General features: G+C 41.0%; 1 protein-coding gene across 4 annotated transcripts in view; it reads right to left on the bottom strand.

Annotated features, from left to right (window-relative positions):
- CYP39A1 (cytochrome P450 family 39 subfamily A member 1) overlaps positions 1-17,184 on the bottom strand; it is a 349,396-nt gene that overhangs the window by 320,950 nt on the left and 11,262 nt on the right. For 2 of the 4 annotated variants that reach the window (XM_066314682.1, XM_066314684.1), the window contains exons 6-12: positions 16,395-16,493; positions 14,428-14,518; positions 13,276-13,409; positions 12,354-12,449; positions 10,454-10,542; positions 7,540-7,627; positions 5,996-6,830 (exon numbers count right to left, since the gene is read on the bottom strand). In XM_066314682.1, the coding sequence (XP_066170779.1) occupies positions 6,759-6,830; positions 7,540-7,627; positions 10,454-10,542; positions 12,354-12,449; positions 13,276-13,409; positions 14,428-14,518; positions 16,395-16,493 (669 nt within the window). In that variant the 3' untranslated portion in view covers positions 5,996-6,758. Of the gene's footprint in view, positions 1-5,995; positions 6,831-7,539; positions 7,628-10,453; positions 10,543-12,353; positions 12,450-13,275; positions 13,410-14,427; positions 14,519-16,394; positions 16,494-17,184 lie in introns of those variants that run through there. The other 2 variants (XR_010743158.1, XM_066314683.1) reach the window with 2 other exon arrangements.

Raw genomic sequence — 17,184 nt, forward strand, 5'->3', positions numbered from 1 at the left:
CCTGTCCTGCCAGTCCTTGTGCAAGAGGAACACTGGGAATAGCAAAATGGAAACCAAATGTCACCAAATTCTTGGTGACACGGATATTTTTGGGCAGTCACAGCTTCCACAGTACTGAGTCACTGCAGCAGAGCAACCTCTAAGGAGTGTCCTCCTTCCACAGCAGCCAGAGAGAAGGCTTTGCCCCTTCCTCTTTCTCTCCCAGCAGTGTGAACAGCTCCAGAAGCCAGTCCATTCAAGAGTTATCTCCTACTGAGGCACTGATCTGCCAAGCTTACCCTTGCAGTGTTGCACTCCAACTTCAAGCTTTTCAGGTATTTGGCAGCCTGGATGTCTGAAAAACCTGAAGGTAAACATAAGCTGAGTTTACAGTGGAGCTGGGAAGGGGGAAAATTGAAGATCCTAGGGAGGATGGAAACAGTAAATGGAAGATAAAAAGGAAAGATGAAGCAGAGCCTCTAGTCTGACTGTGCCCTTTGAGTGCTCCAGGGCCACCGTGGGGACCAGCCTGCTGTGCCATGAATGTCCTGTTCAGCCAGCCCAGCCCACCAAGACATCCAGTGGCATGGCACCCTCCCAGGCTGTGAGAGCTCAGAGCCCAGCAGGCAGGACAGCCCCAGCTTCCAGCTCCTTTGCCCAGCTTCCACCTTTGACCCCTGTACAAAGATGCCAATGCTGGAACGTCCCTGTGTGGAGGGATAAATGTTCCTTCCCACTTGTAGGTATGGCAGCTCGGGGCAGATGCGATTGCAACAAATCACCTGGATTTGTCCTGGCTTGAGGATGTGTAGGGAACTCATTTCCTACAGACCCATGTGCATGAATGTATAGATTGTGCATGTGCACAAAACCTCTGAACCAGGCTGGAAGGCCAGACTCTGTTGGAAAAATTTAGCTGCATATATTGATTTATACCCAAAGCATAGAATAAAACCATCTCCTGCTGATTCAGGCCTCTTTGTTATTTTAAGGAACAACTAGATCATTGTGATGAAACTGGCTTTTAACAAAGTGGTGCTTGATTTCAATTCATGGTAAGCAAAGACCAGTTGCCAGGTTTTCAGCTAGTCAAACATTCCTTGGTTTATTTTCCCAGAAAAAGGAACTTCAAACCTCAGCTTTAATGCCTGAAAACGCCCTAGTAATTATCCTTTTTATCTGCGTATTATTCCAGTTCTATAAACAAGCTTAAAATAGTAAATTATAATATTAAGATTTGGGCAGAAGAGCATCAAAGGCAATATCTTTCAGCTCTAGTGAATTACTTAAAGAGCAGAACTCTTTGAATATCTCATGCTGCTTATTCATTTTAACCTGGGAATCACATTCAGGGCGTCATGTCATGATACTGGAAATCACTTGGTTTTCTTCTGGTGTCAAGCAAACAGAAGGATACACATAATGCTTTTCTGAGCATTGATGGTCTTCAGAATGAAGGTCAGATAAAAGGCCAATGCCTTGAAACTGCCTGTGTAGCAGCAGTTACAAAGGCCCATTGGTCTATGAACCCAGGGTGTTTAATTCAAACAAGTCAAGTCTGGCTGCAATTGGCACCTTTGAGGGGAAGGTGTGACAGAGCCTTATCTTCAGCTTGGATCCTGCTTTAGCATTGCAAGACTCCAAAGCAAGAGTAGTTTGGACATGCAATGCTGAGGAACCACAGCCAGACAGCCCCTCTTGGCTCTTATTTGGGTCAGGTCTTCACAGAAATCACTGGTAATTGCCTCTGAGCAAGGACACAGGATAAAGGGAAATCCAAGTCTTTCCATTCCCTAATTATGCTTTGTAAAGAACATGATTCTCCTTAGGTTTAGATTTCTATGCCCAGCTGTGATTACATGAGTATTATGCACTCAGAAAGAGGTGTTTCCTGCCTTTGTTGACTACCTAGAAGATGTTTTATGGAAGCAGAATGCCCATATGGATAATTTAGGTCTTCAGACTCTCCTGGTTTATGTTTTGCAGATTCCAGAAAAGTAATGAGGCTGCCTTTTCCTCCTCTCTTCACCCCAGGAATGCACACACAACAGACCAAGAGCTTCTATTTTGGAAAAATGGGCAATTTTGTTGTCAGGACTATTCATATAGAAATGTCATTTCAGTGCTTAGTAAAAATTCCATTTCCTCATCTGCAATTCTACCTCATTCCAGGTAGGAATCTGCTCATTTTCATTTCAGTCCATTGCAAAGAGGCACAGCAAACTCCAAAGGCCCATCCACTACTGGAGAGCTATGATCTCTCAAATTTATCAGGAGCTGTTTGCAATCACAACCAGGGCTGTTACAGTGCTACTGATGGGAGATGTAGGATCTCCTCTCCAGCACTGAAGTCCTTGTTTTTGTAACCAAAATCCATGTTAGGGCCTTCAAGCAAAGTATCCCATGTGACAGTCATTTGCTCATTTGCCAACACTCCTCCCTCACTTGCCTTTTTCAAGGCTGGAAAGATGATGTATGGTGTCTCTAGAGCAGGAAAAGTGCAGCTAGGAATGTCAGAGCATAGCAGTAGTTCCTACTCACAGGCAGCTGCTACCCAGCCTTCTACATAATGCTCCTCTATAGGGTTTGGTTTTATGAAAGGAAGTTGTCTTTCTACTCAACAAGAAACTTGTCCATAGTCTTTAAATGCCAAGCTTTGCATTAAAAACAAAGTATTTATGAAAACTGTGGGATACAGCTGTTTCATCATCCTCTTAAAAACTGTGAATTAAGAGATTCAAATATTTCTCCTGAGTGTTTTGACTGTAACTCTACAAGTAGTGTAATTTACCAGTAGCACACATCAGGAAAACATGTAGCTCATCTAAAACCTTCCAGATAGCCATTGCTATCAATAACCAGGCAGAAGTGCTGTGATGAGTGTGAGCAACACTCAGAGCTTTTAAGCCATACAGACTTTGCAGCAGTGGGTAATTGTCGTTATTACCCCAATGTGAGGAAACAGGGATGAAGTGATTCACCCAAAGAGCACAGTGAGTCAATAGGGGAGCCGGGAATAGAGTGCAGAATTCCTTGCATTATCCATTGGAGACCTCAGATAATATAATTTTATAAATGCTGTATCTTTGTAAAGATTTCAGTGCTATAATTATCCTCCCAGGACTCTCATGGAAACAAGATATTTATAACTCCATTAAGCCTTTCCTGGTAATTTTATGATCAAAGTTAAAAACCCAAATAATGCTGTGCCAATCAGTCTCATGTCCAATGTCATCCAGAATGGCTACATGATGAAAGCCTCTCCTTGGCTGTTGCAATTAAGTGCTTGCTATCTTTTGAATGCCTTTCCTGTGTCCAATTCCCCTTCTACCACATGGCAGACAGCGAGTATTTTTCGCAGTGTGATGAGCCACGCATTTAGAATGTACCAAATAACTGGGAAAGATGCTTGTTGCCAACAAAGCCTACTGGTTTGGGCTATAAATGCTTCCTAAAATCCTTTCATGTGTGCCAGGTTCAACTAAAACGAGCAAAGCCACCTCAGTATTTCCACTAACCTTTGTATGTCCTTAAAATTGCAACGCAGATGCCAAAACTAACTGTAAACAACAGGTTAGGGACTGAGGCTTTTGGACCCTGGTTCAGCAAAGCACTTAAGCCTGTGCTTAAATCAAAATCCATTCTTATTCCCCAGATCCATTTTAAGTGTTTGTTTAAGGCAAAACACGTGCTTAAGTCGAGTTTTGCCTGGCAGAGTGCTTAAGCCCAGCACAGAACAAGGGCCTTAAAATTTATTTCTTTTTGAGGGGAAGTCATTATTTTTAGCCCACCTCTCAATGGCCACAGCACTATCTTTAAGACCCCAGACAGCTATTTTGAGGAGGTGTACATGCTAAGCCTAAACTTCTGGGTTCTGTGATAGTCAGTGGCACAGAAAAGAGAAAAACCACTTGAAATACTTGATTTGAGAGGGGCTTTGGGGGAGGCTCATTAGAGGGAAAACATGAAAGAAGTTGTGATTATTCTGGGAGGTGGCTGCTGATACTGTGGGTGATCTTTTTGCTGTGCTGACTGGAGAAGATTCACTTACACGAGGTCAACCATTTTAACTCAAAATGTTTTCACGAGTTTTATTATTTCCACAGGAAATTCATGATTTCAGGGAAAATGTTTATACTGTCTTTAAAAGTATCAAAAAAATATTTGGCTGGGATGTGTTACTTTCCTTATTTTTTTTCCCCTGAAACATTTCTTTGATATACAACTATTAAAGAAAAATTCATGTAACAGAGTTTATTTCTCGTTCCTCGTAACACTAGATCTCCGGTCTCATTAAGACAACTCTTACCATTATTTAACTGGCTTTAACACTATAATTTATCAGTCAGATCTGGCCTTTGCCACATCTGGAGGAGTAACAATTGCATTTTCTAAGATGTTTTTTGAGGGATGCTCCACTACTTTCCCTTGAACATCCAGACTTCATATAGAAGGTAGAAATAGAAAAGGTAGCTTGAAATACATTTATTTCTCTGTGGGCTTAAAAATCTTCAGCTTCTAACCGTCTTGTGATAATGGCATGGATAAAACTTTATTCTGACTTCTGCTGCTGATACACAGGACAGCTTTCTAACAGCAGGGAAAGTCAGGTAAGAGCACAGATCCCCATGGAAATTTGGCACTGCTGTATTTAGACAAGCACTTGAAGAGGAATAATTTAGATACTCTTAATCCACTTCTGCACAGGATATCATGATGACCTTTTAATGCCCATTTAACCCTGTTCAATGGGAAAGTCTTCCCCCTCCCCCAGAAACTTCTGGATTATTTCCAGGCAGAAGACCCCTTTTAGCTCTATCACTTGACTACCACATTGCTTTACTAATCCACTTCTCTTGTTTTTTTCCACCTTGGAAAGTACAGCGAGTGCCTGGAGCTGTCATCCACCACAGGGCAGTGATGGGATCCCATAGCCAGGCACACTTTTCTTCACCTCTGCCATGAACAGGTATTTCTTTCCTGCCAAAAGCCTGCAGTTGTAATAAGAATATGCCCTGCCTTTCAGGACTCATATTTTCATGGCTGATTCTCGACTGATCAGGAGTTGCTAAATCCAGTAGCCCCACTGAGGTGAGGCTGCTGCAGCTCCACACCCCTGGGTCCAGCAGACACATCCACAGATGTGTGAAATGTGTGTATGCCCTGATGGTTCCTGTGGCCAGCTCAGACAGAAACTCAGCACTTAGACAAACACCAGTGGCCTCACCCTGCCCCTGCTCTGGCAGATCGGGGTGAAGGTTTGTGAATGCAAAATATTTGTAAAAATCATCATGGAGTCATAGAATGGTTCGGGTTGGAAGGGACCTTAAAGACCACCCAGTTCCAATTTCTTGCCATGGGCAGAGACATATTCCACTAGACCAGGGTGCTCAAAGGCCCATACAGCTAGGCCTTAAAATATTATTGTCATTTCCAAATTTTAAAATTAAAATATACACTTCCAGGTAATACCACAGATGAAATCCAAGGGAATGGCTTTCAGTTATGGAGGAGACACTGGAACAGCAATTAAGAGTGCAACTCTTGCACAGTTAACCATTATGGCCTGAATTAAAAGTTGGATGAATCATTTTCCAGACATATAAATCACTGAAGTTGTTCTATCCATCACAAAGGTAAGCCAACCATGTAATGAATTATACAATGTGTTATTTTCCTATGCATGTTATTACCATAGTTTGTACTGTTGTTGAAAGTCTATTTGTGTGAGGTGTTGTTTTTTGGGGGGTTTTTTTTGCAAATACTTTTAAAATGATGAATAATCTTTTACTTATAAGACTAAAAATACATGCCAGCTATTATTGTATATGAAATCTGACAGCAGTTAAAGTGTTGGTATTAGAACTTATTTGACAGCTTCTTCAAACAACTTCTACTAAGTATTCTTTACAAGATTAAATATTCTTACATTTGTGCATTTTGTTCTATAATTCATGTGGTAGGGAAAACAAAGTATTCTAGATATTACACAACAAATCTCATGAGCAGGAACAGCTTTCCTTGCTATCACTTTTTATTGGAAGCCAAGCATCAGGGTCAAACTTTTATTGCAAATTCATGCAAGGACCGATTCTGAATCCTGTGGAGCAAAATAAAGATCAGCAGAAATTTTAGGTGCTCCAGTGGAACAAGATCTCAACTGCTTCCAATTTTTCCATTATAAATTCATTTTATTTGCAAGAAGTTGGCACTGGTTGTAGGCAGAGCAGGCCTGACCTTCACCTGCCCACACAGGCAGTGACACACTAGTCACCAGTTTATCAGGATGTGGAGCTGATCCAGAAGTCTCTGCTCAGACTGTCCTGGATTTTGTGCACACCAGCATCAGGGAGCTGTTTGTTGTTACCAATATGTTTTCTTCGCATGAGGCACCACTTTGTCCTTGGTTTGGAGCACCCTGCAGAAAGCAGTGACCTGGCCCAAGGGAGCTGCTTCTCCACTGGTTCTGACACAGCCTCCACACAGATTTCCAGATTCTGCAGCTTTTGGTCCTGAATGTTTGGTTGGCGAGTTTAATCTATCATGTTTGCAAACTCTGCAAATAACTGACCCACAAATTAGGAATGCAGCAGGGGAGCTTGGATTGAAGCACTGGGAGGTGGGAAGCCAGGAGGGCACAGCACAGTGTACAGCATTGAAAGTTGAAATCAAGAATTCTACAGGCAGAGAGCCTGTCTGAAGATGTGGGATTGGGAAGCAGCTCAGTGGTTCATCCATCCATTGTGAGCAGGCGAAGAAAGGTCGGTGCTGCACAACTTTCATTTCCGGCATTTATACCGGACCTGTAATTGTGCCATGGGTTGCTGTGTCCCCACCAAATGTAAAGGGCTCTGAAGAAAGAAGAAAATCAGAAAAAACACTTCAGTTCCTTAACATTGTTCCTTAATGTTAAGATAGAAACAATCTTGCATCTTCAGTCTTAGAGAACCAAGACCAAATACCAAGAATAATTTCTTGGCTTTGCCAAAGCCACTGAGTAGGGCCTTCATGGTAAATTATTATTCCAGTCATTCTGTCAGGGTGACACATGAGCTCTTAAGAAACACTTGCAGTTTTGAATACTTTGAAAATACTCAAATAACGAAGTGGAGACTGTGCCATTCTCCCTTAAGTGTAAAACCTTTCTGCGTCACAGTTGTTCATTCAGCCTTACCCTAATCTTTTACCTTCCACCCCTGAATGTGAAGTGGAAGAGTAATAGGAGTGTTACATGTGATTCCATATCTTTGAAGTATTAATCCCTTTCCATATTTATTTTTGTGATCAACAAGTATCAAACCTCTGGTAATGTTTGGGCAATGATGAGAAAAATATTCTTGTAAGCACTTTGTTGTATAGGCAGTGCAGCCCCACTAACTGGAATTGCTGGACTTACTCTGGATTTTCTGAGTTAAAACAAAGATCAAGTTGTTCGTTATATGTTTTATAATACTCCTCTCAAAATTTATGTAACCACAGTTGAGCATGGTCGTTTAACTGAGCCTGATGAATGAAGGGTATAAAGATGGGGAATGCTACACAAGTGCATGGATCTCTTACCTCTTTTGGCACGGCATCCAACAGCACAAATTCATACTTGTACAGGAACAGCACAACGAGCAGCTGGATTTCCATGATCGCAAACCACCTGCAAGGAAAGCGAGGAAAACACTGGCCCTCCAGACTGACCATATCACTTGTGTGTTATCATCAGGTAAGGTGCCTGACACATTTTACACTCTGTGCTTTAGTTCTGCCTGGAAGTTTATCTTCCATAGGAAAACTGCTGTAGTTTGTTCAGATTTGTTACTCGGCAAAGAACATGAATGTGGCGGCTGCCCCTTCTTTCTGGTGAAACACTGGACTGACAGTATCCCTCTGACACCTATTTTAAACCAGCTCCTTATCACTATGGATTTTTCCACTGTATCAACATTTATGTTCTCCCAACACTTGAAATAACTTCCTAGGAGTGAGAAGGCAGTTAAACAGAAAAGGCCATATGACTAATCGTGCTATATAAAGTTATATAATGCAGCTGGGAGCCTGGTGACATCAGAGAGCGGTGACAGTGGGAGTTATTATTTAATGCGTCAGCATTAGGATGCAGTAGGAGACCCAAGGGCATGATTTCTTCATTCTGTAACACTCTCCGAAAGGTTTCTTAGGCCAGAGAAGATTTTGGATAACTGCAGGTGAAATCCTCCAGGCTATTGGTTTTTAATGCTGATGTGTACAAGAGCTTTCTGCATTCACCAGTGTGCACCTAATGCAAGGTCATGGGATTACTCACTTGCAGAATTTAAACATAGTCTTAAATACCCAGTTAAAATAGTAATACCACCTTGGTCCTCTACAGAGAAATGCTGGGAAACCTGGATAAAACCACTATGAGGGAATTCACAGGGGAAGAGGATACATGACAGTACATGGAACTGGCCTGGCAGGTGTGAAGGGAAGCTAAAAAGCCTCATAGACCCAAGGAAATTCCTGCAGAGCCATGAGGCTCTGGACATGGAGCCACCCTGGGCTCTGGAGTGGGAAGATCCTTGTTTGTTTCAGCACAGCTTCAGATCCAAATTATCCCTGTGATTTCACATTGGAATTGCCTTGAGCTTTTGGTGGCCTTGGCTCGGGGGAATGCAGTGCAGAGATATTTTGATGGGTATTAGCTGAGCTCAGGTGGGATGTAGCCCAAGCTCCAAGCCTGCAGCACCATGCAAGGGTGGGTCCTTCCAGTCCCAGCTCTGTTGGCAGGGCCCTGGACCCCAGTGCTTGAGGGGACAACACACTCATGCAAGACAAGCACAGTCACACAGGCAACAACCACCTGATTCGACCAAAGTAGTCAAACTGGCATCAACTTTTTCTTTAAAGTAAAAATATGGCACAGAAATGGTTTTTTTAGGAGCTCTTCCCACATTAGTTTGGTAGAATATTGGACAGGTAGAATATTGGACAGGTAAGTTATGTACTACCTTTCAGTTTGATTAAATTAGCTTTTAATTTTATGCTGAACTTTTGCAATGGAGAAGTTAAATGTCATATACATTTCATTTATAAACCTCAGTACTGAAATAAATAAAAATGCCTCTTAAACTTGTAATATTGTTTCATTCAGTTGTATGAAGGAAATCTGCAACCTGAAATCCTTGATACAACCCTTAATTTAATTTTCTTTTTTTTCAAGACCATCACATTATTCTTTTACAATAATTGCTGAAAAACCTGAAGGTGTGTGTTACCATGTGGACTGCCAGAGGGTCTGAAAGGGCTTTTTTTTTGTCTCTCAGCAAGAAAAAGATTCTCCATCTGTTGTCGTGTAGAGATGTTATACTTTTCTTTCTAAACAAAAACTTATTCGAAAGATGTTATCAGAGTCCAGAGAACAGCCTGAACAAAGATATAGGTCGGGATATATAAACAAACAGCTTTCAGAAACATTGTTTTGCAGCTTTCCCTATACCTGCAGATGCCTCTTGAGAATTTTGCTGCTGCCCTTGCTGGGAATGAGGCTGTGCTCAGATTTAGCTCAGGAATGTGGTACAAGCCACCAAGGTACAGCAGTGAGTGAACACTTCCCTCTGGCAAGCCTAAATGGCGAAAGCAGTTTTATTGATTTTGCTCATGTCTTTAATGCCTCCACAAAGTTTATCTGGCACTCATGTCTAGCCTGCCATAGGGTGCAGATTCCAGAATGCAGATCCTCTGCAACACCCTCCAGATTGCTAGCTCCGTGTGGAACTTGAGCTAAAATGACTGGTCTTAAGGATTCTTGGTCACTTTTGTCTCAGAGGAGCCCGGGTTTTGAAGGCAGAGGGTTGAGCACAGAGATGTTTGAACACAGGAATGAGGAGCAGCTGGCTCCCTGGGACTTGTTCCAGGAAGAGGGACAACAGAGAAAACAGCAGAGGGAATGCAGGAAGTACCAAGGCTGGCATTGCTGGAGAAGTGAAATGAGACAGGATCTGCTATTTAAGCCATTATACAATTCTGTGTGCCCTAATGCAAAGACCAGATACAAACAGAAAGGAGCCAGTTAAGACACCTGAAGATCAGCAGAGATGTCACTGGCATCACAGAGGATCAAAAGACAGTCTGTAGGTTCTGTAGGTTTGTTTAGAACTGGTCTAAGGCAACCTGAATAACTAAAATAGTGTGTAAAATGGTGTGTTTGGAAAACTGAAGCAACTCTGCCTTGATGAAAAGAAACCTCAGCAGGGGCAGAGCCAGGCTGAATTTCCTTGATATCCCTTGGTCTCAGATTCTGCCTGTTCTTTGTGACTTCACCAGTCTTTTCCAGGAATGAAACCATTTTCAGGTCAGTTTAAACAAGGTGCAGATGATGCTGAATATTAGGAGACGGACAAAGAGCAAAGCAAACACTTTATCTCCAAGAGTAAGAGAAGCCCAGCTCAAGAGAGTTGTTCTCTGCAGGGTTTGGGAATAAATAAACCCCAGCTGTTTCACTGACCTTCCTGGACACTGATGCTTCCCTCCTCCGAATGCCACAAAGCTGTCCAAGAAAGCATTCTTCTCTAAATTTGCCTCTTTCCAACGATCCTGTGGGAAGAAACTTTTTTTTTTCCAAATCAGCCTTATATAAATAAAGCTTAACTTTATTTCTCCAGGCTAAAAATGACCTTGGACAGCTAATCTTCAATACAAAGTTGCACTAATACGATTTATTTTTTTTTGCATTCAACCTGTTAGTATTAGGGTCTGGATCCAAAAATCAACACCAAATCAGGGAAACACATTTAGGTGCCTTAAAATGCTGGAGAACTTTTCAAAATTACCCCTAAAGCAATTTTCTTATACCTCCCTATTTCCTAAACTCTGCATCTTGAGCTATTAAAATGCAACCTTCTCTTTTTAAATATATCTACAAATGCAAATGTTCAACCAGTACTGAGGGAAGCCTCAGCCACAAAATTGTGTCAGGACACATAAACAGCTCATACACACATCTTGAACAAAAAAACATTTCTAAGACACTCTGCACAGACAAATGCAAGGTCTATGAGCTTTAACTGATGTAAGCCAGTGTGTGAGATGAATGATTCTCCACGAAAAACAGCTTGTCTGTACCCAAAGGGATCCCCGCTCCATCCTAAATTGCTTTGAGGGAAAAGGGACAACACACGAACCAAGGCAATATGGGCTGAAGTTTTGGTGAGTGACACTGAGAGAAGTAAATCCCATGACTGCTGGGTGACAAACTGTACCAGCCTCCACAAACTCAGTGCTACTCTGCCAAGTAACACCCTGTCAAGCTTCTGGTGGTGAACTCCTCTGATGAAGCTGCCTCAGAGAAGACATAATCTTGCCTTTATCTATTTTAGAGATTTTATTCAGCTAGGGCTGTTTAGAGCTTTCTGAGGAAGAAACCCATCAGCATCAAAATCCAATAAAGAAAGAAAAAAAAATATCAGTGGTGATGCAGTAAGGTCATACATTTGGAATGACAATGTCCAAGGGGTACTCATCTATTCCTCTTGAAAAAAAGGGAGAGTTTTTAAAAAATGAAATGCTGCATCAGTTTCAGCTTCAGATTTCAAAGACACAGGAATTGTTAAAAGGGATTTCAAATCAGGAAGAGCTTGCTAGAAGGGAAGTTTTGTTTAAATTACTCCTTGATATATTTCTATAAAAAAGACAAACTGTTCTATATTGGATGGTGCTAAAAAGAGCAGTTACAAGCCTGCCCACACAGCCACCTGCAGTGGAATAATAATCAAGAAACTAGATTAACTAGTGAATTAGCAGAGATAATACCTACAAGAAATCATCCAACAGGGAGAGGAGAATACTTGCAATCACAGAATTGATTAGGTTGGAAAAGATCTCTAAGATCATCACATCCACCATTATCCAGCACTGCCAATCCACCACTAAACCACGTGCCCAGGCACCACACCTACACATCTTCTAAATCCCTCCAGGGATGGTGACCCCATCATTTTCCTGGGCAGCCTGTTCCAATGCCTGACAGCTCTTTCAGTGAAGAAATTTCTCCTAATATCCAATCTAAACCTCTCCTGGCACAATTTGAGGCTGGTTCCTCTCATCCTATCAGTTGTTACTTGAGAGAAAAGACTGACCCCCACCCGGCTGCAGTCTCCTTTCAGGGAGTTACAGAGAGTGATAAGGTCAGGATCAATGTGATATAAAATAGTACCATATTACCTGGAACATGTCACTGAATTTAAAAGTCTTTTTTATTCCTACAGGCTCCTCCTACATGTGCACATCTCCTCTGTATTCAAGGCCATTCTCAGCCAGATTTAAGCACATTTGTCCATATGCTTTACTGGAAAATAAGTGAAGGGGAGAAAGACAGCAAAATATCCACGCTAGGAGTCACAACTTACAGGTTTGAACATTTCTGGGTCAGGAAAATATTTTGGATTCCGGTGCAACCAATATGGTGACAACATCAGCATGTCACCTGCAGGGATGGTGAAATTCTGAAAAGGAGAAAAATCTCTTAAGAAAAGAGCTAAAAATCTCACAAAATAGTCCTTCCTCGGAACTTCTCCTCCATCAGTGGAAGATCCTAAGGAAAGACAAGTGAAGGTAGTAAACACATGGTGGCTATATTACATGTCTGAGGTTTTTTCTTCCTGTTGCTATTTTTTCCATAATACTTAAACAGTGGGGAAAGTGGAAAGATTATTTGTGTTCTTATTTGGGGCTTTTTAGGTATCAAAAGATTAGAAGCATTATTTCTGTCTTTCCTGCTTCTTGATTTACCATGTGAGCTGTTTCCTTTTTTCTAAATATTTTGTTAAGCATGTCCTACAATGCAAAGAAATTCTAAGAAAGCCTTCTATGACTGTAGGTATTAGTAATTTGATCAGTAATCTCAAATAGTCGTGAGCACTGATTCCTTAAGAGTGTGGGTATTTTCCCAAACATTTCTTTGCAAGGCTCCTGAATGCTGACAACTCTCTTCTGAATTGTAGTGAAGAGGACAGAAAGGAGTTTTATCAGTTACTAAAATATGGTTCCTTCTATACTTGTGTCCAATTCCTCTTTTATATGCCATCAGTATCTGTAGCTCAATTCAATTCAATCTTAAATTGATTCAAAACTGAAGGCAAGACTGTAAGCTGGAAAATCCAAACCACTCGTAAATTAATGATGATGAATAAATCTATTAAAAAGAAAATATATGTGAGGCTGGGGACTATCTCTGCCACTGTAATTTTACCAAGATCTATTGGGAGGACCCTTTTCAGACAAATCACACAGCATCCTTTGGGGATAAAAACCCTCACAACCAAACCTCACCTTAATTCTAATTGGGTTTATGACTTTCTTGGTGATTGCACCTGGAGACCTCAACCGTATGGTTTCCAAAGTGCACCATTTAATGAAAGGGATCTTCTTCAGGTCCTCCTCAGAGACTTCCAGTTTATCTTTACCTGTTATGGCGTGAGAAAGAGGACTCCATGTAAAAACTATATTTCACACTTGTTTTGATACAGGCTGGCACAGTCTTGCTTTAGGACTGTGGGTGAAATACTTCAAGACTTCAAGGCATTGTTTACACCCAAAAATTGCCTTTATATTTCAAAGTAAATAAATAGACTCAGACCAGTAAAATTTTAGAAAAGCCACTGAACATAATTCAGTAACTCTAAAGTAGGTGTAGACATGGTATTAGACAGGAGGGCCAAACAAAGTCATGTTAAAAGTCTTCAGAGTTTTTCTGTGCTTTCATGGGACACTGCATAGAAATCTTAGGGGACTGTAGGCACCAAGACAAGAAGCCATGGCTGAGGTCTTGGGCTCTGTTAACACTAGAAAATGAAACAAGGCCAGGAGAAAGGCTTCATGAATTTTCTTTACTGGTTAATTACTGACAAGTTTCTTGATACAATTTTGACTCATATCCACGAAGTCTTCTGTGAAAGTTTAACTCTGGTCTAAGGGACTGCTTACAGGAATGACTGCTCCCAATAGGTGACTGCTTTTTGAGGGAAAGAGGTTATTCATGTGGGGCGAACCATGCTGGAAAAAATTGCCTCTGATGACAGAAAAGGAACTGTTCCTGGCCTGTTTTTTTCATGAATAGCTGTAACTCTGGTGAACAGCACACCATAAAAATCACCTGAACTGAAAGACCTCACCTGACCCTACTGTAGGTGCCTGGAAAAAGCACAAGACTGGGAAATACAAATCTAAATTTAAATGACAGGAATGAAGAAATATACTGTTTCTATTCCTGGCTTCTTTCTGCTAACATCAGGGATGTTTTTGCTTAAAAATACATCTTGGGCATATACTGAGTAAAGACCTGAGAGGTGGACTCTATGCAATCAGCAGCACCCTTAGCAGGAACACTCATTGTTCCCAGCCACTGACCAAGTGTGCCCTGTGCTGGGCCGACACAGGATAAATCATTTCCAGCTTCCAGAAGGACAAAATCAGATTTATTACCTGCTTTGCCAAAAACAGAAGCCAGGTCTTCCATGACTTTCTTGTAAATGGCAGGATTAGAGAGTATGAAAGCAAGGGTCCAAAATGCAACCTAAACAGAGATGGAAATCCTTGAATTTAGAGCCATGGAACAGAATGACAGTATCTTTTTAGCAAATCACAGAGGCAGGTGATGACAATTGCACTTTTTCTGTATGTGCCTATTGTAGTTGAGATGCACAGGGAGCTGTGCTTCCTGGGTAAATCTACATCTAAGGGCTCAGCTCCTGGGAGATTATGTCTAGTCATCTGCTGTGTACTTATCTTTAGTGAACATTATATAGCTTTGGCCTTGAGCTTTGAAACACAGAATCCTTTATTTTGAAATAACTAGGTGTTAAATGAACTACTAAATCACTGTGCATGATTAGTTTTAGCTGCAGGAATGAAAAAAAAATAATTCATACTAGCATTTGCAGAAATGAAGTTAAATAATTTGCAGGGCATTGTCATAGTGAGTCACACTAAAATGGGCAGGAAAAGTTTTAATAAACAGCAAACCAAGGAGTAGTAAATCCCCTTTAGAAATAATTTGCTAACTGATTATGCAATGAAGTTCAAAATCAAGAAATTTAGGAAAGGAGCAAATCCTCTTAAGTAGGATGAAACCAGAAGGACTGGCAGCAATGCCAGGAGTCTCTCTCCTCTTGCTGAGCTAGCGGGAGGTGCAGCCTGCACACAGATCTGGTCGTGGGCCATCTGTGCTGGTGAGGGATGAAACTCTGACTGTTATTTCCCAAACAGACTGATATGGATGCAGCCCTCGGTCTGCTAAGCAAATCTTGTAGCTTAGCTTTTCTGTACAGCACTTGGACATTGTGGCTTCACTCCATGGGCTAAGAAGGGATAACTGAATTGTTTCAGATAAAAGGGTTTAAAGTGCTTGTAAAAAATGCCCTTGGAAGGTGAAAGGCCTTTTCTTTCGTCATTCCATTCCCCAGAACAGTGGTTGTGACTATTCTGAGAAACAGAAAAATATCTGTATGTCTATTTACAGCTGAATATTACAGAAGTAAGTGTTGTGGAAGGAATGTCAGTTATCCTGATAACAGACAGCAGGCTATGCCTCCCACTTACGCCAACACGTGAATCCACAGAAACCTCACTGAAATGGATGAATTTCCCTTAGGCTAAACTGCAGTAATATCCAATCTCCAAAAAACATAGATATATCTGTTAGGGGAACATATAAAAATAACTCACTATCATGTTTTTCTAAGTCACATCTGTAATGGACATAACTGTGCTGGAAAGAGCTTAGTAGTCATGGTAAATAAAGGATGTTTTTGCTGCTATGGATTTTTCATCTGAGAAATTCCTATAAATGTCTTTGGTCAGCCTCAGCTGTGTTAGATAAATTGAGCTTGTTAGCATACTTATATCAGTATCATTAATCTAGCAAATTCTTTTCTAACACAGACAAAACTTAACAGCTCTAGAATCAAACTATTGCTTTTCTTCCACTGGCATTTATACAGCAAATCCCCTAAAAATGAAAGAGAAAAAAAATCACTTGAGGGTTTACACACAGATGAAGTTATTCTGTATTATGCTTTTGATATTCTTTACAATTGGTAATACCAAAGTATCTGAAATAGTCTTTTCTATAATACAGCCACAGTGCTTCGAAACAGAGTTAAATGCTCTTCACAGCTTAAGACTGTGATCTTAATAGCTATGAGGCTTATGTTCCTGAAATGTTATGACAAGGGACAACATAATTTAGGAAAAATACAAGAAGAGCTTTTCTTGTCATTGCTTCTGTGACATTGCAGCCTGAGTATATTTGCAGTGATGCATGTGGGCGTGATAATCCCTTCTTTGGAATCCATGGAGTGTGTGTGACCTCTGCTTCAAAGCCTTTCCTTCCCAAATCCAGGCTTTGGAACAGGAGAGAGAGAAGGTGTTTGTGTAGCTGATATACTTACAGGCACAGCATTTGCTTGGGCAGCCCAGAGCATCAGGAGACCATAATTGGGAGCTAGATGTTTTCCCTGCAAACTATCCAGGAGATGTTGTAGAAGTGTCTGTTAAAAATAAAAGAAAATAATCTGTATTTCCAAGAATACAGATAAAATGTACTTTGGGATAGAGCTTAGTAGAACTCAAGAGCTAGTTTCTCAAAGAGAAGTAATGTTAGTTATGGCTTTTTTGGAAGGCACCATGTAGAAATGACAGTGAGACTCACACAGGCAGAGGGCCAGGAGAACTCAGCGCACCACATGAATCCCTCCTGAATACTCTTACTGCTCTCCATTTTGTTAAAGTTTTAGAGGATTGGGTTCCCTCACTGCCCATGAGCTTGTATTTGGAAGAAAGAAAAAAAAAAATTCTCATCCCTGCTCTACACTTCTGCTTTAAAGAACCTGAAAATGGGAATGAGCCAGTTGAATGAATGGAAATGAAGAAAATGTTCTCTCTGTTCATGCCAAAAAGGTGCTGTTATAAAGAGATGGTCTGACACATCAGCAAACTCCTTAGTTTCAGGCACTATTTTGGTGACCTAAGCAGTGACTTCAATGGGCTGATATTATTTGAAACTATAGCAACTTTGTAATGTTCTAGGATCAGCTTTTGTTTATAGTATTTCCTTAAATGCAAGGCAACCATGCACTTGAGGCAAAGCTTCTGCCTTCTTTTCAGAGGGGAAAAGGCTGACCCTGAATGAAAAAACGGCTGAATTTTTTTCTAATTCCCATCCAATCTAAGACATCAAGT

Source organism: Sylvia atricapilla, chromosome 3 (genome assembly GCF_009819655.1).
Source record: "Sylvia atricapilla isolate bSylAtr1 chromosome 3, bSylAtr1.pri, whole genome shotgun sequence".
NCBI classification, from domain to species: Eukaryota; Metazoa; Chordata; class Aves; order Passeriformes; family Sylviidae; genus Sylvia; species Sylvia atricapilla.